The 25,641-nt window shown below is 37.8% G+C and overlaps 3 protein-coding genes across 7 annotated transcripts; 2 read left to right on the top strand and 1 right to left on the bottom strand.

The window, feature by feature from the left end:
- Positions 1–317: 317 nt before the first annotated feature.
- Positions 318–10,747, bottom strand: lgals8b (galectin 8b). 2 transcript variants are annotated; one of them, XM_074660726.1, is made up of 8 exons: positions 10,680–10,747; positions 10,032–10,120; positions 5,911–6,121; positions 5,687–5,806; positions 5,537–5,563; positions 2,751–2,839; positions 1,666–1,831; positions 318–1,583 (listed from the first exon to the last, which is right to left on the bottom strand). In XM_074660726.1, exons 1-8 carry the CDS (start codon positions 10,716–10,718, stop codon positions 1,434–1,436), a joined length of 891 nt encoding a protein of 296 aa, XP_074516827.1. In that variant the 5' UTR covers positions 10,719–10,747; the 3' UTR covers positions 318–1,433. The 2 variants fall into 2 exon arrangements, with proteins under 2 accessions (XP_074516827.1, XP_074516828.1); XM_074660727.1 differs by lacking the exons at positions 10,032–10,120; positions 10,680–10,747 and adding an exon at positions 8,558–8,874.
- LOC141783431 (interferon alpha-inducible protein 27-like protein 2A) lies at positions 8,909–14,193 on the top strand. 3 transcript variants are annotated; one of them, XM_074660729.1, is made up of 6 exons: positions 8,962–9,002; positions 10,715–10,802; positions 12,083–12,136; positions 12,259–12,300; positions 12,852–13,013; positions 13,628–14,193. In XM_074660729.1, exons 3-6 carry the CDS (start codon positions 12,127–12,129, stop codon positions 13,732–13,734), a joined length of 321 nt encoding a protein of 106 aa, XP_074516830.1. In that variant the 5' UTR covers positions 8,962–9,002; positions 10,715–10,802; positions 12,083–12,126; the 3' UTR covers positions 13,735–14,193. The 3 variants fall into 3 exon arrangements, with proteins under 3 accessions (XP_074516829.1, XP_074516830.1, XP_074516831.1); XM_074660728.1 differs by lacking the exon at positions 10,715–10,802 and having other exon boundaries at positions 8,909–9,002; XM_074660730.1 differs by lacking the exons at positions 8,962–9,002; positions 10,715–10,802 and adding an exon at positions 9,156–9,174.
- A 1,676-nt stretch (positions 14,194–15,869) lies between these two features.
- On the top strand, positions 15,870–20,063 carry LOC141783434 (interferon alpha-inducible protein 27, mitochondrial-like). 2 transcript variants are annotated; one of them, XM_074660740.1, is made up of 5 exons: positions 15,870–15,998; positions 18,318–18,439; positions 18,606–18,629; positions 18,806–18,967; positions 19,824–20,063. In XM_074660740.1, the coding sequence occupies exons 2-5, from the start codon at positions 18,427–18,429 to the stop codon at positions 19,907–19,909; spliced, it is 285 nt and encodes a 94-aa protein (XP_074516841.1). In that variant the 5' UTR covers positions 15,870–15,998; positions 18,318–18,426; the 3' UTR covers positions 19,910–20,063. The 2 variants fall into 2 exon arrangements, with proteins under 2 accessions (XP_074516841.1, XP_074516840.1); XM_074660739.1 differs by having other exon boundaries at positions 18,606–18,635.
- Positions 20,064–25,641: the final 5,578 nt, after the last annotated feature.

The following is a 25,641-nucleotide window of genomic DNA, read 5'->3' as shown; positions in this document are numbered from 1 at the left end:
ATCCTTTTTTGCTGCTTGACCAGCACCAGACATTGGTCGAAACGAAGTTAGCTGGAGCAGAAAGTGGAGCATTTAGCTATAGATCCCCAAAAGATCTAGAAGGAGAGTGAATATTAGTCTGACATTTATTTGGTAGACACTGACATGACTCCAGATGAATGCTAATGTTGCTTTGGATCTGCTGAATATGTAAATAAGACACTTTTTGCTAACAGGTTCACCCTATCAAGGTTAATGTGAAAGTGTTTTGTTCACAGCCGGTTCCACTGCCCCCTAGTGGCCAATCATATAAATTAATGCAGGTTTAACTGGAATGATAATAGTAACACGTTTATTTGTTATTAAATCATTTATGATACATAGGGAAGATTTTTTTTCATACATATTTTACAACAATTACAACAGACAATGCAAAAAAACATTGACATTGGAAAAGAAATATTTTTTTTCCTTTTCATTTTGGAGCGTTGCTCGTTGCAGCAGTGAAACAAGAGATGGTCACAGATGCAGGACTCTACTATATTCTACAGCTTGCATAAAGATTGCAACATGTCATTCGTTAGGTTATTGAAATAGTTATATTTTAAACTGACCCTGTAACTGCACTGTGCTTGAGTTCTGCTGCACCATTACATGTTAAGTTGATTTAGCTGTCAAGTGCATGGGACGCCATCATGTGTTAAAGAATCCTGAGGATTACGACCTTCATAGCAGACGAAATCAAAAAATTCAACAAATACAAATGGGCATGCCCTCAATAGGCACGTCCTATTTAATTAAAATCAAAAGAAAATAGCCGATAAATTATTTTGAACACAATTTTTTTTTTTGTAAAAAAAGAATACTAATTATTTAATAATGATGAAAAATGTTTCAAAGCTTTTTAAATTAGCTGTACAATAAATTAGCCTTTATTGGGACTTGCTCCAAAAGAATGGAGCCTCTCAATTTCATTCATTCTTTGTATTTGCTGTATTTGGCTTTTAAACAAAGCCAAGTGCTTATTAACATTTACACATATTTCCTGTTTTGATTTTACAGTGCACTAAGGGCGTATCACAGCAGAAATGCACTACAGACGGTATATGAAATGAACCAAGGCAAACCTAACTTGTAGCTGTAAACAGTCATGGTGGCTCACAGCCTGATGCTCCAGCACAGCTAACTCTCATGCATCAGTCGTCAAGCCAGGGCTGGAAACATGGACCATAGATGCTCCATGGTAGGGCCTGTCCGTGGTCCTTGGCCACCAAAATGCTAGACTAGCTTAAATCGGTGACCTGTGGTTGCTGCAGGACTAACCTGACCTGGAGTCAGCACAGGATTTGCCGTTTTCAGCATCCATCGCCTGGGTCTAAGCTAATTTAGCATCAAATAACCAGAACACAACAGTGTCTGTAACGCTGGCTTCAGTGAGAGTCTAGAGTCCCGACTCACCACAGTTTCACGTCGTCGAGCTCCAGGTCCCCCATGATCTCCAGCTGGTCAATGCTGCTCAGGTCCTGCACCCGATGTCTGAACTCAAACAAGTGGGAGCCGTTCACTGCCAGCTTGAACTGATGAGGCTGACAGAGGATGAGAATCTGACAAAACAAAACAATACAGTGGCAGCAGACAGCAGAAGCCCCTTCGAAATAAACCTTGGAAGTTGTAGGCGCTTCATACCTCAAAGTACTCCCCTGACGAGAAGGGAAAGAAGGGCAGCTCCCGCTCCTCCTGACCCCAGGATTCACTCAGGTACGAGTTCCTGATGAACGCGCTGGACTTCATGCGAGGGTTCAGATGGAGAGCGATGTTCTCTGTACTGCTGTTGCGGAGGTTCACTGTAAAACTGGAAGAAACGTGGATTAAAAAGGTAAATTTTTTTTTTTTAAAGAAATGCGTCAGTTACCAGAGGGAAATTTACATTAATAGTTCAAACACATGCACATCAGATTGCTTTTATTTGTTATGTCAAGGTGAATTTAGCCCCTTAAAACTCCGACATGCAGTTTTTTGAATGCTGTATAAATTTGTTATTTCTGCATACTACATAAATTGGGTATCACTGTGAAACTGAGACTCTTGTGGATCCAAAGAGCCCAACTGTATTCATGTGTGATGCTGTTAATCCCCAATGGAGCCATTTCATTGTAGTGAGACCATTTTTGGAAAGTATAAAATGACTCACTGTATAAAATGACCTGTGGTGACCTCTAGGATAATCACAGCCTCATCAAACTTTACATCCACAAACTAAAAGACCTAGAGCATGTACTGCTGTCCTAGATATATTGACAATAAGGGGGTTTCTGAGCAGTCAAGGTCTTTGTGTCTTCATGTGGTTTTTTGGAGGGATAATTGATCCTTTTTTTTTTTAATCAATTCTTGAATTGGTAAAAGCACGGTTAAATTTAGCACCAAATCCAAAATTGCTGCAACAATTTATTAAACATAATAGAGCACGGGAATGACCATCACAGACTTATATCATAACGTTCTAAGCTCTTATACACTTTCATAATTTATTTAATTGATTCATTAATTGATTAATTAATATTTATTTCTTATTCTATGACTAGAACAACTTGACACACAGTGCTGAGCTGCATCTTAAATTAATCTTCAGGTTCCCAGCTTTCAGATTATGTACAACACTTCTATGTGACATCTACTGTTGACTATTTATTTATCTCCCCCTCAACATCCTGTCCCCTACCCCTTTAAAAGAGCAGGTGGAATGGTAAGGGGTTAATCAGTTATCACTTTACCTGTGAGGGTACATGCTGACCTGTCCTTTGATTGTGATGTGGTGCCCGGGGCTCAGTCCTTTGAGTACGCTGCCTTTGTAAGGGAGGCTCTGGAATGAGAGAACGACTGTTGATACATTTTATACGATTAGATTTAATATCAATAAATCTGCAGATTATTTTCTCAGCATTTTTCACTAGAAAAATAGTGAAAAATGCCCAGTATAATTTCCCACAGTCCAAGGTGACATCTTGAAATGCCTTATTTGTAGGGCTGCACAATTTTGAAAAAAATATATAATTGTGATTATTTTGACTGATATTGCAATTGTGATATGATTTGCAGTATTAGAGGGAATAATATTTTTTTAATCATTTAAATTTTCATTGAAAAACATTAAAATTAATGTGTACCAAACAAAGATGTTTTCTTTAGTCTTTAGAATATGATGTGTAGGCCAGGACATCTCTGCAGCAACTTAAAATGATATTTTGACACACATTTTGCCTTTAACAAATATTGCGCCTTCTGCGATTTGCAAATTGCAGTAGGCCATATTAAGCCCTACTTCATCAAAGTCCAAACTCCAAAGACATCCAGTTGACCATCATATACCAGCAGTATATAAAGCAGTAAATCATCACATTTGAGAAGCTGGAACCAGCAAATATTTGGCATTTTTTTCCTGAAAAATTAGTTTGCGGTTAATTTTCTCTGACACTGAGCCCTCTTGAAAATCTTTATTTTGAATAATCAACAACACTCTTATTTTGGCAACATTTTTGATTATTTTATTAATTTGTTATTTTATTAATTTGTTAGTTTATATAACAGGGACAACACAGACAAACAGAAGCAATGCAGCAGATATAATGTAAATAGGACATCTAGCTGAAGCTTATTCGTAGAGCTGCAATGATTAATCTATTACTGGTCAACTATTAAATTAATCGCCAACTATTTTGATAATCGATTAAGTCATTTTTTAAGAAAAGAAAGTGAAACTTCTCTGATTCCAGCTTTTAAAATGTGAATATTTTCTGGTTTCTTTACTCCTCTATGACAGTAAACTGAATATCTTTGAGTTGTGGACAAAACCAGATATTTGAGGACGTCATCTAGGGCTTCGGGAAACACTGAACGACATTTTTCACAATTTTCTGACATTTTATAGACCAAATAACTAATCGATTAATCAAGTTACACCCCTAGTAAATGGATGTGAGAAGTGAATCCAATCAAAAAAGTCATTCAGTGTTCACATCTTAAGTAGTTATTGGTTTGGTGTTTTTGTGCTCAGTGCCAGTTAGTAGGGCTGTCAATAGATACAAATATTTAATCGCGATTAATCACACATTTTTTATCTGTTCAAAATGTACCATAAAGGGAGATTTGTCAAGAATTTAATACTCTTATCAACATGGGAGTGGGCAAATGTGCTGGATTTATGCAAACGTATGCATATATTTATTATTGGAAATCAATTAACAACACAAAACAATGACAAATATTGTCCAGAAACCCTCACAGGTACTGCATTTAGCATAAACTTGACTATGACTTGCCCCAAGCTGCATGAGATTATCATAAAGTGGGCATGTCTGTAAAGGGGAGACTCGTGGGTACCCACAGAACCCATTTTCATTCACATATCTTGAGGTCAGAGGTCAAGGGACCCCTTTGAAAATGGCCATGACAGTTTTTCCTCTCCAAGATTTAGTTCGAGTTTGGAGTGTTATTTAGCCTTCTTTACGACAAGCTAGTATGACATGGTTGGTACCAATGGATTCCTTAGGTTTCTAGTTTCATATGATGCCAGTATCTTCACTCTAGCTTTAAAACTGAGCCCGCTACAATCTCCGACAGATTGATTGCGTTAATGCATTAAAGAAATTAGTGGCGTTAAAACGATTTTGTGTTAACTCATTATTATCGCATTAACTTTTGACATCCCTATTAGTTAATTTTATTTGATATGGACATCACAGTAGCATTATAATTGTAACATACATTTATGCACAATGACCCAGATGCATTGTGTTTTGTGTTTGTAGTGAAACACAAATTAACAACACCTGTCCACAGGAAGCTCTTTTTTGCATGGCTCAACATGCTACCTACAACCCTTTTCTACTTATTCCAAACTATTTATTGATGCTTCTGCAAGTGTAAAATGCTACAATAGGGAAAGAGTAGGCCTCCACATGAAGGTAAAAAATACGAAAGCTTGCACGAGTACAGGTTTAAGTGTTATATTTTGTATATGGGAAAAAGCGAAATATTGTATTTAGTGGTGTGAAAATTGTGGATTATTAGTTAAAGGATAATTCCAATTTATTACAACTTTAGTGTTATTTTCATAGTTTGGCCATCCTTCCTAATAATGACACTGTACTCATCAAGTTAATTGCTAAGATCTGGGAAGGCAGCATCATCGTTAAAAAGAAGTAAAGAAACAAGATTATTACCAACATTTTGGGTGCTTTCACTTTGGGTTTACCTCCAGATAAAATGATTTAGATAATCTAAACTGCCTTGTTTACAGCCTGTCTGACTGCCTGAGGGCTCACATTTCTCACCCCAAAGGACTTTGATGTAGTGATGCTGGGGTGTTCCCAGATGTCAAAAAATGATTTTAATAAACCAGAATTTCCTTTTAAAAGTCTGAGGGCTGCATAATGAATTGAGCAGAGTCTACGGTGCACAAACAAAGGAGTCATTTAGGAAATGTGAATCAGTTTTCATGGCATCACAAGATACTGGGCACATAGGTTTTGTGTAAGATGACACAAAAGGAAAAACTCACCAAGTCACCCGATTCTGAATATATTGCCTGAAAGAAAGAAGAAATGATTTACAACACATTTAGAAATTATTAATCAGATCTATAATAGAAACACATCTGACCAGCTTGTGAGGACAAAATAAAGCAAACAAGTGATGACAATGTACTTACTGAGTTTGGGATGTAGCCAACAGCGTGCACTTTGACTTTCCCAGAAATAGAAAATGTGTCGACCTTGTTTAGTGGGATTTTGTGCTTGTATTCCAGCAGGTGAGTGCCATTTACTGCCACCTGTGGGTGAAGACAAGTATTTGAGTATCCTAATTTTCTATTAATCAAATTACTTACTTTTAGGTAACACATCGATTCAGTCTTAACAGCATAGGTTCACTGACCTTGAAGACGTCTCCGTGCACCAGGATGATGGTCTCGAAGGGGGCTCCGCGTTTGTAAGGCAGCTGATGGAGCGTTTCCTCTTTGCCCCAGCTCTCCTGCAGCAGGGAGTTACACACCACACTGGGCGAGCCTTTGAAGCGAGGGCTGAAGTGGAGAGCGACGTCAGAGCGCGGCTTGGTGCTGCAGCCGCTCGACAGGTCGATCTGAAACCTGCAGAGAGGTTGCACACAGAGGCTGGATTATTAACCAGGCAAAGCGGGCTTCTGAGTTCACTTCATGTCAAAGGGTTGGGGAGTTTGCACCTCTTAAGTACCATATCAACAAAGGCAGGTCCTTGTATAGAGGTAGGGCTGCAACTAACGATTATTTACATTGTCGATTAATCTGTTGATTAATCGATTAGTTGTTTGATCTATAAAATGTCAGAAAATGGTGAAAAATGTTGATCAGTGTTTCCCAAAGCCCAAGATATATGGTGCCTTAAAAGGAAACTTGTGAATTCGTGTTTACAACATGGCAAGTCATATACACAATATGCTTGGCGTTCAAGTGGTTAAGTCGTGAGAACACCGCTGCTAAGCAACGACAATATTAACGTCACTGTCGGCATCTAAAAGCCACAGAGGCTAACAATTTAGCAAGTGGGTAACATAATGCAGTAAATGCAAAGGCATAATGAGGAAAAAGATGAGGCTGTTGGGAATATCAACATTTTCCTCAAACATATTATAAAATTACGAAGAAAAACATATTTACTTAATATATTTAATCATTAAGCGCTGAAAAATTAACCTCCAAGGCCTCCGCCATTTCCGTAACATCAACAAACACGTCACAAGTCGTGAACTCAGAAACTTTCCACGTATGATGTCATGAATACCACAAGAGGGGGGCGTCCATATGGACTCTTCTCATGAACTCTGTAAACACAACCCCATTTGAAGGCACCAATAATATCTTGTCCACAACTCAAAGATATTCAGTTTCCTGGCATAGAGCTGTAAAGAAACCAAAACATATTTACATTTAGGAAACAGAGAATTTTGACTATTTTTTTTTTTTTTAAATTACTCAAACCGATTGATCTATTAACAAAATACTTGCCGATTAATTTGAAAGGAACAGTGTGTAACATTTAGGGGGATCTAATGGCAGAAATGGAATATAATATAAATAAGTATGTTTACTTGAGTATATAAATGCCTTGAAAATACAAATCGTTGTGTATTTGATACTTAGAATGAGCCATAAATCTACATACGGAGCAGGTCCTCTTCTCAGAGCCGGCCACCATGTTTCTACAGTAGCCCAGAACGGACAAACCACTGTGTTAAGTTGATAACGTTAAAAGCTTTTGAGTTAACCCCCGCCGTCACTCCACTCAGTCGTCGGGAAACAAGACACAGGAAACCTCTGTTGGTCTTGAGGAGCTGCAGCATTTATTTCTGCACAAACTGCAACTTCCACTGTACATTTACAAAGATAACATTCAACATATCTGCTGTTAATTAATACAATGATTAGTTTACAAAATTGATGTATGTCCCCATAGGCATGTATTTCATACATATTCTTGCATTTATTCATGCTTGTGCTTCAATTTCAGTGACTTACTGGCAGGCAATGCAAGTACTGGTGGTTCTGTTTTATTTCTGTTCAGTAAAGATATAAAGTGCTCATTTTACCCTTGATATAGTGTTAATGTACATGTTAAGATCATTAGTTTATTTAGTTAAGATGAGTTTGACCATTTATCAATGTTAGTTTTGCTTTTAGGTTGTAACTCTCTGCTGCCGTCAATGTGAAGTACCGACAGATTAATTCAGGTTTTGCACCAAAGTAATGATGATTTCTAATTGTACGTTGCAGGTGAAGCAAGCAAGTAACAACCCACTACCAAAGCGACCACGGGTGGAGTGCATGTTGCATGCTGTTCTGATAATACAGTAAACTGGTTTCACCATGAAGTGTTGACTCCTGTCGAACTCTGCTCAGGGCAGCTCAGATAGGAAATCATGCACCAGTTTTGGAACTGGCAAAAGACATTCCTGAGGGACAGATTCTGGTGATCTACTACCTCAGAAAGTGTATCTTCACTATGAAGTATTCATCCTTACAAAAGAAAATCAAAGTGCCAGTGACTCTGCTGAAGAGAAAGAATCGTACGTCTAGGACTTATGACGCAGACCTTTGTTGGTTTTCTGGCAAAATATGCTGCAGAGCCACTGGCACTTTGATTTTCTGGTGGCCGGTGGCCATATTCAGTCAGTTTTCACCTGCAACATACAATCAGAAATCATCATTACCTTGATGCAAAACCTGAATTAATCTGTCAGTGCTTTGGTCACAAATTCTTGCATATTAAACCTTTAATGTTTCCCCAGTTTTATCTGCAAACTCTGAGGTCCGTTTGAGTGTCCTTTTAGATCTAAAATGTAAAGCTTCTCTATTGCTGTATTCTTTATTAGACAATAGTAAAGCACAAATGTAAGGTTTTTAAGTGTGGTAACCAGGCAGGATGCAGGTGTATGACGTGGTTGAGAAATGAGCCGATGAGTCAGACAGATTTTTACAGCGTTCTGTTTTGTTTTTTGTTTTTTTTACTGGTGATTTGCAGCAAGTGACAAAAGAATTTCACAACCTCACCCATGGCAAACAGGCAGCTGGACAATGAAGCAGGTTTTCACAGGTAAAGCAGACTCTGGTGGCTGAAGAAGCATTCAACCTGACCCCCACCTTGCTCTGACAATTAGACTCCATTTCCAGCTGGCCTCACTACCAATGGACCCTCCCAACAATAAAGGGCACCTATACACTCCCCAAATAGATTGTATTTACAAATAAACCATCACAATATTAATATATACAAAATACACATGACTATACTCCAATACAGGTTAACTAGAAAGCATAATAAACTAAAGGAATATCAAACAATTCCAAATTAAAGAAACCCAACTACCCACACCCCTCTCTCCTCCCTGCCACTTGGTTTGGCCTAACGAGGTCATTTATGGCAGCTGGAGACCTGTGGCTACAATGATTCCCACAAAACATGCCTCCAGGAAGTGGACCTCAGAGAGAGTGATAAGTATGATTTACCAAAATAAAAGCACAACATAAGCTTAATCACTTCCTGTATTAGATTGTGTTGTCAATGTCAAACTTTACACTTTGCATGTGAGCGTTTTCTTTTCACCTCGAGTGAGGGAGATGCTTTCCAACTCTCTCACAACAATCAAACAAAGGCTGACTTTAAAAAGGTACTGTTTGTAACTTCTTACACTCTTATAAATCATTGCGGGTCGGTTGGATAAATTGGTCAATTGGAGAATAGCACCAGTGTTTAGAGTGTGGGTGTACGTGGGAAGTGAGTGGTGAAGCAAGAGAGAGCGGCGGTAAATCCGTGTGAGCGAACAAGTGAGCTAGTGGAGCAGAAGACAGAGTTAGTTAGGCTTTGAGAATATCTAGTGAATGAACAGTGGAGGTTGCAGTTTGTGCAAAATTAAATTCTGCAGCTCCTCAAGATCAACAGAGGTTTCCCGTGTTTCCCGGCGGCTGAGTGAAGCGGCGGGGGTTAACTCGGGAGCGAGTAATGTTATCGACTCCGGTCCAAGCAGGAAAAGTTAACAGTGGTTTGTCTGTTCTGGGCTACTGTAAGAAACATGGCGGCTAACGAAACAACGATTCCTAGTTTCAGAATACACTAAAGAAAACATATGCCAGTAGATCGTTACACACTGGCCCTTTATTTGAAATATCTATCTGCAAAACTGCATGGAAACAATCTAGTTCAGCTGACTTTTTTTAATGGCATGATTAAGAATAGATTTAAACATTTCAGTTGATATTGATATTATTATTATTATTATAATAATATCGGAGTTTGTTAAATTCAAGGATTAAAAATTAGCCAGTGTAAATGTGTTGTCAAAAAACAAAATTCACCATGAAGGAGTGCCATGATTTAAAAAGTTTGGGGACCATTGAACTAGACACAAGAGTTTACAAGTTTTTTCCAGATTAAATTATCACGTGCTTTTCCTTTACCAATCAAATATTAGACATATCCCCCAAATAGAGAGAAAGGTGGCTCTTCTTCTGTATATTTCTCTCTTACCTGTCAGCATCTGGGGGCACTGTGCCCTGGATGATGATGATCTCCCCAGGGTGCAGGCCTCCAGGTATCGGCCCTGTGTATGGGATCACCTGAGGTGAAGAGAGTCAAGTCAAGTCAAATTTATTTCTACAGCACATTTAAAACAACATGAGCTGACCAAAGTGCTTTACAGACATAGTGCAGGATAAAAACAGGTCAAAACAGAGCAGATAACAAAATCTCACACATCCACAGACAGACACCAAGATAAAAAAATCCATGAGTAAAAAAGACTGTTATAATGAGCATTAAAAAAAAGGCCAATTAGTAATCACAATTTAAGTACATTCAAAAAAGCCAAAGAAAAGAGGTGGGTCTTGAGCTGTGCTTTGAAAGACTCTGTAGAGGGAGCAGATCTGAGGTGGGGAGTTAACGTTAAAGCACTGGACACACCTGCACTTGAACACATGTATGCTGCCTGAAACAAGGAGCTAATAGTGAAACGCCTCTAGCTACAACACAGGCCTACATTGACCGTCTGAGATCTCAGTGTGCAGGTTTATAGACAGCTGCTGCTGCTGCACATAGCATATTATAGGTCTATTGATCATTCCATGATGGCATCAGAGGGCTGATGTTGGATAATAATAATAATAATAAGCCTCTTACCGGATTCAGGACAGTGTGTTTCGCATTTGCCACAGACATCGAGCTTCTTGTGTGTCAGACTACAACATGCAGCCGCGCTGAGAGACAACAGAGTCTGTGGTGTCTGCGGTAGATGTGTGACCGGTTAGTGTCTCTCCTGCACTACACAGAGAGGATGGCAGTGGGCATCTTCTCTCCATCAAGACCCTTTAACACAGCACGCATGCGCAGATCATACCATGTGATCAGGTCTGCTGAACAACAACGGAGGCCCATGAACTGTTCAATATTATTACACCTTTATTTCATCTGCAGCAAAGGCAAAATATAATGAATCCTTTAATCTTGTTTTAGGAGAAATATGCTGTTCAACTGGTGAAATTATATGACTTTTATCATCATATTGGTCTGTTCTGTTTAAATACAGGTGTTAAGGATAATTATATCAGTAATTAATTTATATTTCTGTATGACACAGATTAAAGGTGATAATTATAGTTAGAATAATTATAAATTATAATAATTATAGTTAGAAAAATATGAAATATGCTGTTCATGCGACAACAGGTGAAACTATATGACTGTTATCTTAATAGAATAGAATAGAAAGCTTTATTGTCATTGTATTAAATACATCGAGATTCACAGTTACCACTTCTGGTCAGTGCTTTAAAAGAAATACTTGACAAGACTAAACGAGGCAGATAAAACATACAACAGGTTAAACACACACACACACAGTTATAAAGCAAATAAAACAGGTAAAGTAGATGTAATAAATAAATATAAACAGAAGTGTTACACTAGAAGTATAAAATATAAAAATAGATGTAATGTTAACAGAGGTGATTGCACTTGTAAAATAGGTAGGGTAGATGTAATAAATAAATAAATGTAAACAAAGGCAGTTACACTTGAGGTGTATATTGCATCAACGATATTGCACAGACAAGTGTATGGTCTGTTCTGTTTAAATGCAGGTGTTAAGGATAAGGATAATTATATCAGTAATTCATTTATATTTTTTGTATGACACAGATTAAAGGTGATAATTATAGTTAGAATAATTATAAATAATAATAATTATAGTTGGACAAATTTTAGGGAAAAAAAACAGGAGAGTCAGGGGACGTGCAGGAAACCCATATATTTGGCACTGATGATTTTCTGTCATATTTTACACATATTACTGGGTGCATTCCATATTTCAAACACACACATTTACAATTTGTATAATTTATTATTATTATTATTATTAGTAGTAGTAGTAATGTTTTTTTTTGTGTGTGGCTGTCTAGCGCCCTCTATTGACCGGCCGCCACTGGATGTATCTCTCTTTATACATCCAGGGTTAATTAAGTGTGAGGAAACTATAAAAGGACGCCATCTGGTGTTCAAATTCATACAAAGTTTCGTTTCTCCAGAACTTAAACCCAGCAGTTTCAGGCTCGTCAAACAAGAAAAAAACATGGATCCGAGTGAGTATCACTGGATTTATACGTTTTCCTTATGTAAAATAATAATAATAACCATACTGAATGTCTTTGATTACACCAGATGAACTGTAAATATTGATTTGGGTTTTTATTTTGTGTTTCAGAGACAGCTGTCGCCATTGGAGTAGGAGCAAGTGCAGGAGCAAGTAAGACTTTGGAAAGCCTTTATAGCACCAATGTTTACTTTATAAAATCTTTAATGTAGAACAGCCATTTACATGATTAACGCTATTATGCATTGTCCATTTTAAAGTGGCCTGACAAAGTAAGCATACAAAGTTTCCTCTGCTGTGTTGTTGTTGTTGTTGATGATGATGATGATGGTGGTGGTGTTGGTGTTGTTATTGATGATGATGATGATGTTGGTGGTGGTGTTGTTGTTGTTGATGATGGTGATGATGATGATGTTGTTATTGTTGATGATGATTTTGTTGTTGATGATGATGATGATGATGTTGGTGTTGATGATGATGATGATGATGATGGTGTTGTTGTTGTTATTGTTATTGATGATGATGTTGGTGGTGGTGTTGTTGATGTTGTTATTGTTGATGATGATTTTGGTGTTGTTGTTGTTGATGATGATGATGTTGGTGTTGTTGTTGATGATGATGATGATGATGGTGTTGTTGTTGTTATTGATGTTGTTGTTGTTGTTGTTGATGGTGTTGGTGTTGTTGTATTCATCCATGTGCAGTAGTGGCTGCTGTCGGGGTTCCTATAGTTCTGGGGGCCATAGGTTTCACCTCAGCTGGAATAGCAGCAGGCTCCTATGCTGCTGGCATGATGTCGACTGCTGCAGTTGCTAACGGAGGAGGAGTGGTAGCTGGAGGTCTGGTGGCTACTCTGCAGGCATTAGGTAAACAACATTATTTGATTTTTTAAATAATCCTTTAATCTTGTGGTATCTTAATGGTGACATGATCACTGCTGGAACAATATTAAAAGGGGAATCATGTGCTGTGTTAATGTCTTTTCAAAGTGCAACAACATAAAGTCCCACAAGTGTGTCACAGTAGATGTTAATAATCTTATGTGGATAACTAGTTCAGTATTTAACAAAACAAAGTGTTTAGGTAGGCTGTAGGAGCCAAATACTTTATTTCAGAATTAGTTATTCAGTTTATTAAATTATTTGTGTTTTAGTAAGTAGTAAATTAGTTTATAATTATATTTAACTATGACAAATCCAATATGGAGCTTTGCCTAGAGTTACTCCCCTTTTTTCCCGTGTTTCCCCTTTACCATTACTATATTACTGTAATCCTAAGCGCGTCTAACTGCATGCATCACACCGGGAGCCTCAAGGCAAGTTTGGATTGCCTTTATATAGGCTATAATTTAATGATACACAACTGCACTGTGATGACAATAGGGCCACTGTTTCATTTACTGTTTAGCTTGAGAAGAAGACTTTCTCAGCTTCTCTGTAGCTCCATATTCTGATATAAAACCTGTGTAATCTTGTTGTAGGTGCAGCTGGTCTGTCAGGAGCTGCCACTGCAGTTGTAACAGGCACTGGAGCGGTAGTGGGATGGCTGGTCAGCTTCATCCGTGGAAAAAAAGATAAACAAAGATAAATGCACGATATTTTTTGCTTTTGCAAATCAGCTCACTTGCTCAACAACGCTTTTGTCATCTCTGACAACTGAAATGTTTTTGTTTTCTGCCTCCAACATCATAAATCCTATCACGCTTTTCAATATATTTATGGACATGGACATAGCTCCTGCATATGCCACTGGATCTGGAGCTTCCTGTGGGATAGGAGACATTGGGTTGAGGCCCTTTAACCCTCAGCACTGGTGCCTCACACTGGCTCTTCTCCTTATACACTAACAATTACACAGCCTCTTAATTTCTAATCCTTGCATTGTAATATAGTCAGCTCTTGACTGTCTAGTACTATTGTGATTATTATTTATTGTGTATGTTGTGCTGCCGACACTGTGTACTGAGTGTTTTTTTTCAGACTGAATGCGTGAAAACAAATTCAACTGTCTCTGATTGTGTGGCCATTAAAGTGAAATGAAGTGAAATGTTGTCCTTGTTGTGTCGCTAGAGGAAAGGTCAGGAGATCACCAAAGTCAGTAGGTTAAGGAACCATGAATATTCATACAACAATTAATGGAAATCCATCCAATAGTTGTTAAGATATTGCAGTCTGGTCTGTTTCTGTTTTTGTGAATTTTGATTTAAAGGTGCTATTGATTTCATTCAGCCACTAGATGTCACACTTTGTTAGAAGTGGGAACCAAATGTCAGATATCTTCCACAGAGATAAACAAAACATTAATTTTGGACATGCCAAATTTTTTAAAATCATTAATTCACAATCATGATATTTCTTTTATTAGGAAAAGCGATACTTTATTCGGCACCTTTCTAAAAGCTCTGTGGATGTATAATTTTTTTTTTTAAATGATTTGTCTACCTAAAAATGTTATTAATATGACCTTTAGTATAAATGCAGTTATTAATAGGCCACTGCAGCCATGTCTATTATGATGCTCATCATTGGATATGTTCACCTGACAACTTGAACAGAAAATGATTCAGATATTGACTGACTGTCTCTAACTTTCTGTAAACAGAAGATGAGCTTTCATTTTCATCCAAACACAACATAAAGAGACTTTAAACTGATGAAGCTTTGCTGCCATACTGATATCTTTCATATAACAGGACAATACTGCCTGTCTTTGATAAGGGTTTAGTATTACATCAAGGTGTTTTCACAGAGTTTAGAGTCGTTCATCATTTAAATGAGAAGACAGAGACACAAAGAATGATGTAATTGGCCATTAGATATGCCTTGACTAATATCTTGAGTCAAAATTGAAGTTTTCTTTCAGTTCTCCACTTTTATTGCAATCAACTGTAAAGACATTTTATCTTCAAAGTAGCTCAGGTCTGCAGTATCTTTTTGTTAAAATAAAATAAAAAGTAATGGAAAAGTTAAAATAGTAGTCATGACTTATATAAATAACCTCCGGTACTGTCCATCATAATTACATAATCTGTTGTTTTTGTGCTTGTTCATTTTGTAGGCTTTTTCTAAATATAATAAGTAAATAATGTTGGATATAGGGAACACACTGTTTTTAAAGTCACATGCATTGAAATTCATGGATTTGGTCAAATTTAAAACCGCAATAATTATGTTCATAGCAAGACATAATTCACACTCCGGGCAATATTCAAAAAATGTTTTGTGACAGGGAGGGGGGTTATAATTTAAGAGGAAAATTAAATTTTAAAAAGCATTGTGTTCGTACAACAAAGAAGAGTTTGTGTATTTCAGTCTGTGGGGTGGATTTGTGGTATGGGTTAGGTGATGGGTTGAAGCGGAGCACAAATATAAATCACTTTAAAAAGCTATACAAAAAAGATATTTTTAGGAGGTATATGGTTGAGGAAGAGTTGTGATAAGGGTTGCGTTATATCTACTTTTTAACTCCGGATGGACATGTGGGTTGTAAATAAACTTGGGATGCTGTTCATATATTTAATTTGGGATGTAAATCAATCTGGGATAGTTTATATATTATTTTATATTATCATTCTATGATATATGAGTTATTAGAGGAGAAGTGAGAAAGGGGTATAGGGAAATATAAGTTTTACTTCTACCTACTCCTTTTCGGACACTATTAGTTTTGTTTGTTAATATTTTGTATCTGTTTTTATTTATTTTTACGTTCGAAATAAAGTCTTTCATTCATTCAATATTTGTGTCCTGTTAGTTATATTGTAAAGGCCAGTGCTTTTATTTTGAAAGTGCAATGCCGGAAAGAGAAAAAAGACGCACCCAGAACCCGGAAGCTGTCTCCTCCAAAATAAGGTGGGTTTCGTCTTTTTGTTTATTTACCACCTCTCTGATAATAAATGTCACAATGTTTGTTTGTTAATCTTTCGTTTCCTATTGTGATTGAATGTATTTGTGTAGTTTTGCTTAGTTGTGTGTGTTTAATTTAAGCCAACAAGGATGCTATGTTGTTTTCATCAGTGCGCAATAATTTAACTGCGTCATACTAACAGTTATTTTACTATTCCTCTGCTCTGCTACATCTAACATCAATCTGACGGGATGCTTTACGTCACTGTGGAACTGTGTTTTCTGTAGCTACAGTATATGTGGAAAATCATGCTTAAATTTGGATGTTTTTATTTTGATTGCAGTTAAAAAGGTGACTAATCATTTCATTTTAAGTTAATTACACGTACCTGTAGTAACCTACCAGAGCCTGTAAAAAAATATATTTTAATAATAAATAATATTTTATTTAGTTTTCTTCTTAAACGTTCACTGCACGTTTTTGTAACAGTATTATTAACTTTATTATTATTTATTATTATTAAATTTTGACCAGTGTGCCTGGTGCTGGGGGGATGGGTAGGGGCTAGGGGTGGTGTGTGTGTGGAGGAGGGGCAGATTCAGACTGAGGTCCATAGTGAGGTCATCACTGTAGTGTGTGTGTGTGTTAGTCAGCCTGCTCTGATTGGCTGATGTGAATCAGCTGTCTAGCAGCAATCAAAAGTTGCCATGGTGATTGACCACTGCTGCAGTGGGGCAGTTTATAATAGGAGTTAACCAGAGACGTACATGTCATAAAAGTGCTTCTACGACAGAAACCGTGACTCCTATCGCTTAGATTGTTCATGAGACCAGTTAAGAGTTAGATACATGTTAATTAATTGAGTTTGACTTCCTATTTTTTTATTAATTCAATTCAATTGTTTGTTTGTTTTTCTAATTCAATATATAAGAACAAATTGAATCAATTACGCTTTAATAAAGCGACATCGTTCCTTAAATATATGTTAATTAATTGAGTTTCACATCCTGTTTTTTGATTAGCCGTCACTGACTGGGCAGCGCGCGCACACACATCACCTCAGGCCACACACACCAACATTTCTCCGCTGCGCCGCAGGCACACACACACACACACACACACACACACGCCAAACATTTCTCCGCTCCCTTCCTGATTCACTCCGTAGTTAAACACATCGCGACATATCCCTCTCCCCTAAACTGTTTATCAGTAGTGCGACCAAAGGTGCACACTTGATTGTTCTGCTGTTTCCTATACGCATACATTACACAAACATTATTCTCACTCACCAGTTGCTGAAACGCTGCCTGTCCATCCTGTCATGTCCCATTCATGGGATTGACGAGCAAACAGGGCCGTAACAAATCCCCCCGTTATAAAGGGTGCCCTCGCGCGTTTTGAGATCATGTGATCAGTTTAAATATGTTTATTATTTGAAATTGTGATTATGTTGCAAATTAACTTGTTTTGGTTGGGGGGGGGAATGTTTAGCCAGAGGTATATCATTTATATGTGGGATATGCCTGGGTTGAAGGGACTATGGATATCTTCTATGATGAAAGATGATGTTAATTGTTATTTTTCTGTGTAAAGAATACGCCCAGGGGAGGGGCTATTGGTTTAAAAGGGGGTCATCTTGGCCACCTGAGGGAGTCTGGTCTGGAAGTGTTGACAGAGAAGGTCACACTCAGACACTCAGGAAGGTAAAATATAGATTGGATTGTTGGATTGTTTTTGCCTATTCTGAAAGAAATCATGGAGTTATTGAGGAACTCGATTTTCCGTACTATTTGATGTTTTGTACAGAGCTTATTTTCTATTTTTCACTTTTTGTAAATAGTAAGCAATGATTGCACTTTGGGAGGCCGGCATAATAAAAAGGGGATTAATACAACGTTTTCCGACTACGCCAGTGTTTTTCATGTTGCACGGAGTTTTGACATAGAACCCCGCGACAATATAAGAAAAAAATTGACTTGAATTGAAACAATTACGCTTTAATAAAGCAACAGTGTATCCTTAATACATGTTAACTAATTGAGTTTCACTTCCTGTTTTTTTATTAATTCAATTAAATGTATTTGTTTTCTAATTCAATATATAAGAAAAAAAATTGAATTTAATTGAATTAATTACGCTTACCTGTAGTAACCTACTAGAGCTTGAAAAAAAATGGTAATATTTTATTTAGTTTTGTTCTTAGCTCCTAAGGTGTGTTCACTGCACGTTTTTGGAGCAGTATTAATAATAAAGCAACAGTGTATCCTTAAATACATGTTAATTGAGTTTCACTTCCTGTTTTTTCATTACACACCTTTTAGGTTCAATAGAGGAAGAAGTGACTGTCTGGCGCCTCCTTTGTTCAGATTCTATTAACCCAGTTTCTCAAGAGACAAAAGGTCAGAACAGTTCGTAAGAGCAGTGAAAGACATGGTTCCTATTAGTGAGTACCACTGTTCCTTTGATAATGCATTTCTTCGAAAGAACTGATCATTTTACTTGTATGCTTTCCTTATAAACATGTATTAATGATAGTAACCATAGCAAATGTTCTTGATTAAGCCAGATGAACTGTAAATGTTGATTTTGATTTTCATCTTGTGTTTCAGAGACCGTCGCCGCCATTGTAGCAGGTGCAGGTAAGACTTTGTACAGCCTTTTATGGATCACCTGTGTTTACTTTCCTCACTGACATTAATGTAGACAATCCATTTACATGCTAATCTTATATCATACATGATCCATCTCAAAGTGGCCAAACAAATAGCACACTCTCATTATAAATAACTATGTTGTTGTCCATGTGCAGTAGGTTTTGTGGTCCTGGCCCCAGCTGCTCTGGGAGTAGCAGGTTTCGGCTCAGGTGGAATAGCAGCAGGCTCCCTTGGTGCTAAGATGATGTCGGTTGCTGCAGTTGCTAACGGAGGAGGAGTGGCAGCTGGAGGTGTGGTGGCCACTCTGCAGGCAGCAGGTAAACACCATGACTAGATATGTCATAGTGGTTTTAACTGTTGTATCTTAATGGTGACACTGCTAGATTGCTAGAACAATATTAAAAGGGGAATAATGTGCGGTTTTAATGTCTTTTCAAAGTGCAAAAACTAAATCCCACAAGTGTATAGAGAAACAAAATCATATTGAGAGTGACAGTAGGGAGACGATTGAGGAATTACAATCTAAAGAGGGAACAAGATACAAAACCTACCGAGCCATCAACCCAGATATATCTGTTCATCCGTTTTACACCAGTTATGCATCATATATTGAAGACCATTTGAGAATAATCTTTACACAGTTCCGATTGTCATCTCACAGACTGCGAGTAGAAATGGGGAGGTGGAGTCGTACACCACCTGAGCAACGTGGACATGAATCCACTGAATTGAGCTCACTCTTTGTGGACACTGATAAAAGAATTATAGTTATGTTACATGCTTGCCTTGCGTTATTGGAGCACCAGCAAGTGTCTTTTGACTGACTGATTTTGGGAGGGCACTGTATTACCTTTTAATATTTCTTTATTTCTATTAATGGGTTTATTGTGTATATTATATCTTTGTGTCAGTAAAAGAACTAACTATGGCAAACCTGGAACTGAAACAACAGTAATGTAGCATTGTCATAATAAAGATTAATAAGTTTATGTGGATAATTAGTGCAGTATTCAACAAAATAAAGTGTTCAGGTAGGCTACAGTTGAATGATACTACTACACTGTGATGACAATAGTGCCACTGTTTCATTTACTCCTTTAGCTTGAGAACAAGACTTTCTCAGCTTCTCTGTAGCTCCATACTCTGATATAAAACCTGTGTATTTTGCTGTAGGTGCAGCTGGTCTGTCAGGAATTGCCACTGGAGTTGTGGCAGGCACCGGAGCAACAGTGGGATGGCTGACTAGCTTCTTCCGCTGAAAATCTTGAAAGAACAAGATGCATTTACAATATTCTTACTTCTGCCAAATTAAGGAGGCAATTGCAAATTACATCAGTTAATTTGCTAAACAGCACTTCTGTGATTTCAGACAACTGAAAATGTTTGTGCAATAAATCTGTGTAACCTGTGAAAGATACTGGTTCAATGTGTCATCTGAGGAAAAATTAGGAAATGCTTTGATTTAAATTGCAGATTTCATTAAATTCTCCCTTTTTTTCACAAACTGTTGATGTACATGAATATAAACAGTCAAGACGTTGTATCCTCAAAGTACAGCGGGTAAAATAAGTATTAAACATGTCACCATTTTTCTCAGTAAATATATTTCCAAAGGTGCTATTGACATACATTCAATTTTCACCAGATGTTGGTAACAACCCAAGTAATCTATACATACAAAGAAACCAAAACAAATAAGTTCCGAAATTAAGGTATGTGTAATTATGTGAAATGACACAGGGAAAAAGTATTGAACACATGAAGAGGTGCAAAAAGGCATGGAAAGCCAAGACAACAGCTGAAATCTACCAGTAATTAGAAAGCAATCCAGCCCCTTGTCAGTGCAAATTAATATCAGCTGGTTCAGTCCCAACTGATGGCCTATAAAAAGGTGTCTCATTACCAAGGTGTCACACAAGAAACATCTCATGATGGGTAAAAGAGAAAGAGCTCTCTCAAGACCTTCGCAACCTTATTGTTGCAAAACATACTGATGACATTGGTTAAGTTTATTTCTAAACTTCTGAATGTTCCAGTAAGCACTGTTGGGGCCATAATCCGGAAGTGGAAAGAACATCATTTCACCATAAACTGGCCACAACCAGGTGCTCCTCGCAAGATTTCTGACAGAGGAGTGAAAATAATTATCAGAAGAGTTGTCCAAGAGCCAAGGACCACTTGTAGAGAGCTTCAGAAAGACCTGGAATTAGCAGGTACAATTGTTTCAAAGAAATCAATAAGTAATGCACTCAACCGCCATGGCCCGAATGCACGCTCACCACGCAAGACTCCGTTGCTGAAGAAAAAGCATGTTGAAGCTCATTTAAAGTTTGCTGCACAACATTTGGACAAGCCTGTGAAATACTGGGAGAATATAGTCTGGTCAGATGAGAGCAAAATTGAACTCTGTGGATGCCATAATACACCATGTTTGGAGGACAAATGGCACTGCACATCACCCTAAAAACACCATACCAACAGTGAAGTTTGGAGGTGGGAACATCATGGTGTGGGGCTGCTTTTCAGCATACGGTACTGGCAAACTTAACATAATTGAAGGAAGGATGAATAGAAAAATGTACAGAGACATTCTTGATAAAAACTGCTGCCATCTACCAGGATGATGAAGATGAAAAGAGGGTGGACATTTCAGCAAGACAATGATCCCAAACACACAGCCAAGGAAACTCTCCATTGGTTTCAGAGAAAGAAAATAAAGCTGCTACAATGGCCAAGCCAATCACCTGACTTGAATCCAATTGAAAATCTATGGAAAGAACTGAAGATCAGAGTTCATAGAAGAGGCCCACGGAACCTTCAAGATTTGAAGACTGTTTGTGTGGAAGAATGGGCCAAAATCCCACCGGAGCAATGCATACGACTAGTTTCTCCATACAGGAGGCGTCTTGAAGCTGTCGTTACCAACAAAGGCTTTTGTACAAAGTATTAAATAAATATTAGTAAGCGTGTTCAATACTTTTTCCCTGTGTCATTTCACATTATTACACATAACTTAATTTCTGAACTTATTTGTTTTGTTTTTGTATGTATAGATTACTTGGGTTGTTACCAACATCTGGTGAAAATTTCATGTCAATAGCACCTTTGGAAATATATTTACTGAGAAACATGGTGACGTGTTCAATACTTATTTTACCCGCTGTAGATGCAGGTCCTGCCTGCTGGAATAACACTATTATGATCTCTTGAGTATAAATACTTAATATTGTATCTTTACTTATTACTTTGATCTTGATAAGAGCCACCACGACCTCCAGGGCCAAAACATTCATGTCTTCTGTGACTTAAAGATAAAAGTTTGTCCTGAATGCAGGTCTGAAGGAGCAGTCACAAGTAAATGTTTCTGTCTTTTGTTTTTCTTCGTGTTCCCAACATTGTCATGACTTACCATCTCAGAAATTTTAATAACTTTGGGTATTTGGGTTAAATGGAATCTGTAACACCCTCTTCTGTTCAGATTCGAACAGATTCATTTATGAAGAAATGATACCTAACTAACCCTCAGTATATAAAACCCAGCCCAGTTTAAGACTGTGGTAATTAGTGGTGCTTTAAGGTAACAGGTTCACATGTTTTTATAGGGGAGTCAACACAACGTGATGTTGGAGAGTCATTTTCATTCCATTTCTGATTGCACATGTCATTCACATGGGTGTGGCATGGGACTTATTATAGTGTCAGAGAAGCATTTCTAATTGTTACCTCCGCCAAGGCCGAAGGCGGTTATGTTTTCACCTGCTTTGGTTTGTTTGTTGGTTTGTCCGTTTGGAGGAATACTCCAAAAGTCCGCGATGGATTTGAATGACATTTTTTGGAGGGGTGAGGTGTGGCACAATGAACAATCCATTCGATTTTGCTGGCGATCTGGATCATGATAGTATGTCAAAAAAGATTTTAAAAAAAGTCATAGTATAGTATGTTGAAAAAAAGTGTAAAAAATAGTAATAGTAAAGTATGTTGAAAAAAGAATAAAAAAAAGTCATAGTATAGTATGTCGTGGTATGAAGAAATGATACCTAACTAACCCTCAGTATATAAAACCCAGCCCAGTTTAAGACTGTGGAGGTTAGTGGTGCTTTAAGGTAACATGTCTTTATAGGGGAGTCAACACAACGTGATGTTGGAGAGTCATTTTCATTCCATTTCTGATTACACACATACACACATTCACATGGGTGTGGCATGTGACTTATTATAGTGTCAGAAAAGCATTTCTAATTGTTACCTCCGCCAAGGCCGAAGGCCTAGCAAGGAGGTTATGTTTTCCCCGGCGTTGGTTTGTTGGTTTGTCCGTTTGGAGGATTACTCCAAAAGTTTGCAATGGATTTGAAGGAAATTTTGGAGGAGTGGGGTGTGGCACAATGAACAATGATCATGATCCGGCTTCGGGAATTTTTTTTAATAACTCCGCTCAGCGTGTGCATTAACACCACAGCGACGTACATGAAACTGCTTTGGCGGAGGTCTGCGCTCTCCGAGTGCACTTCTAGTTAACATTTGCTATAAGCTTTGCATTTATCACTCACATTGGGCCTCATTCATGAAATGCTCACACAGACTTGATCTCTACTATGGTTTGTTATGATTTTGAAATATTTCAGCATTATTTATTTATTTATTGTACATTTTTCATTAAATTATGAAATGGTTTGCTCTTACATGAATCTACAGCCATGCTGGTAGCTCTGTGATGCTGTTCTCAGAGACAGTGGCGCTCTGAGCTAAATGCTAATATCAGCGTGCTAACATGCTCACAATGTCAATAATGCTAACATGCTGATGTTTAGCAGGTATAATGTTTACCATATTCACCATTTCAGTTTAGCATGATAGCATGCTAGAATTAGCTATATAGCACTAAATGCAAACAGCTGAGGCTAATGGAAATGTCATTAGTTTTGCAGGTGTTTGGTCATAAACCAATGTATTGGACAAATTAAATGACCTGATGATGCACTAGAGGAAAGGTTAAGGGTAACAAAGCCACTGCAATTCATCCTATGGGGAACATGAATATCTTTGCCAAATGTCATGGCTTTAAATCAAATAGTTCTGCTGACATTTCCCTAAAAAACAAAAAGTCAAAACACTGGTGCATTTACAGAAATGTTGGTTAATGTTGGTTGTTCTTTTACATAAAGAGAGTAAAATTAAATTCCTCCGAGATAAAACAAAAAAACTGTTAAGCCCTGAGCCAGCGTAAAACCCTGTGAGGCTGATTCCAATTACTGTGATAATATTTAGTGCATGTGTGAACAGCCCTGGTTCAAACCCTGGTTCACAAAAGACATAACTCACACACAAGAAAAATAACTTTGCTTTCATCACTGGAGACATAGAATGACACATAAGAGCAAAATATACACTGAAGTCTGCAATCATGAAAGCAACCTAACTAACCTGGAACAACAAACTGCATCTAATGACACCAGACCATCTGGAATAAACTCCAAATAATAAAGAATTGCAAGAAGCCCTCATCTCCAATAGACTGACATTGACCTCCCTGACAGACAATGCCCTGTTTACTGCTCTCATCCCTAACATGTCCTCCACCTCCTCCACTCCACATCCAGGAGGATGAGGTGAGAGAGACTGAAAAAGAGGAAGGCTGCTGGCTTGGACAAGATCAGCCCAGCTCAATATGCACCAGTGTTCACCAACATATTCCACTCCTCACTCTGCCAGTGTACAGACCCACAGTGTGTTTAAGACTCAGTAATAGTCCCTGTACCAAAATCCATCTCAGGTGAACCCATCACCATCACAGAGCAGATTTCATTAAATTCACCCTTTTTTATAGCAATAAATTGTTGGTATACATGAATATAAATGGTGAAGACATTTTATCCTGATAAACAAACTAATCTACAGCTTCTTCTGCATCAGCAGTAAGTACCTGGTGTTCTTTGAATTGTACATGATCAGAGGAGGTCCGTTTGAAGGCAACAGTGATCCTTTTCTAATGTATTTTCCCCCCTGAGGACATCTTCTTCTGAAATATGATTCAATGTTATTATTTAACGCTGGAATAACACTATTATGATCTCTTGAGCATAAATACTTAATATTGTACTTTACTAATTACTTTGATCTTGATAAGAGCCACCACGACCTCCAGGGCCAAAACATTCATGTCCTCTGTGACTTAAAGATGAAAGTTTGTCCTGAATGCAGGTCTGAAGGAGCAGTGAGAACTAAATGTTTCTGTCTTTTGTTTTTCCTCGTGTTCCCAACATTGTCATGACTTACCATCTCAGAAATTTTAATTACTTTGGGTATTTGGGTTAAATGGAATCTGTGACACCCTCTTCTGTTCAGATTCGAACAGATTCATTTATGAAGAAATGATACCTAACTAACCCTCAGTATATAAAACCCAGCCCAGTTTAAGACTGTGGTAATTAGTGGTGCTTTAAGGTAACAGGTTCACATGTTTTTATAGGGGAGTCAACACAACGTGATGTTGGAGAGTCATTTTCATTCCATTTCTGATTGCACATGTCATTCACATGGGTGTGGCATGGGACTTATTATAGTGTCAGAGAAGCATTTCTAATTGTTACCTCCGCCAAGGCCGAAGGCGGTTATGTTTTCACCTGCTTTGGTTTGTTTGTTGGTTTGTCCGTTTGGAGGAATACTCCAAAAGTCCGCGATGGATTTGAATGACATTTTTTGGAGTGGTGGGGTGTGGCACAATGAACAATCCATTCGATTTTGCTGGCGATCTGGATCATGATCCGGATTCTGGAATTTTTTTGAATAACTCTGCTCAGCCTGTGCATTAACACCACAGCGACGTACATGCAGCGACGGCGTTAGGGGCGGGCCTTAGGGGTCCAGGCCCGTCCAGAAAGGTCACTGTGCCCCCTCAGCTGAATTCTCTCCTAACAAAAACGCTAAACTGAAAAAACAGCTAGGCTATAAGTAAAATTAAGTCATTCAGTTTGGTAATGGAAGGACTTAACAC

Source organism: Sebastes fasciatus, chromosome 15 (assembly GCF_043250625.1).
Source record: "Sebastes fasciatus isolate fSebFas1 chromosome 15, fSebFas1.pri, whole genome shotgun sequence".
In the NCBI taxonomy this organism is placed as follows: Eukaryota; Metazoa; Chordata; class Actinopteri; order Perciformes; family Sebastidae; genus Sebastes; species Sebastes fasciatus.
This window is presented reverse-complemented; position numbering and strand designations above follow the sequence as displayed.

Excerpts from the sequence above, each read along its gene's own strand:
- LOC141783431 (XM_074660728.1), top strand. The coding sequence starts at position 8,951 with ATGATTCCCACAAAACATGCCTCCAGGAAGTGGACCTCAGAGAGAGTG. Across the intron at positions 9,003-12,082 it reads GACCTCAGAGAGAGTGATAA|AACTTAAACCCAGCAGTTTC; the intron begins GTATGATTTACC and ends TCGTTTCTCCAG. Across the intron at positions 12,137-12,258 it reads AGAAAAAAACATGGATCCGA|AGACAGCTGTCGCCATTGGA; the intron begins GTGAGTATCACT and ends TTTGTGTTTCAG.
- LOC141783434 (XM_074660739.1), top strand. Across the intron at positions 18,636-18,805 it reads CGCCATTGTAGCAGGTGCAG|TAGGTTTTGTGGTCCTGGCC; the intron begins GTAAGACTTTGT and ends GTCCATGTGCAG. Across the intron at positions 18,968-19,823 it reads GGCCACTCTGCAGGCAGCAG|GTGCAGCTGGTCTGTCAGGA; the intron begins GTAAACACCATG and ends ATTTTGCTGTAG.
- lgals8b (XM_074660726.1), bottom strand. The coding sequence starts at position 10,718 with ATGTCTGTGGCAAATGCGAAACACACTGTCCTGAATCCG. Across the intron at positions 5,807-5,910 it reads TGCACGGAGACGTCTTCAAG|GTGGCAGTAAATGGCACTCA; the intron begins GTCAGTGAACCT and ends CTTCACCCACAG. Across the intron at positions 1,584-1,665 it reads CGTCAGGGGAGTACTTTGAG|ATTCTCATCCTCTGTCAGCC; the intron begins GTATGAAGCGCC and ends TTGTTTTGTCAG.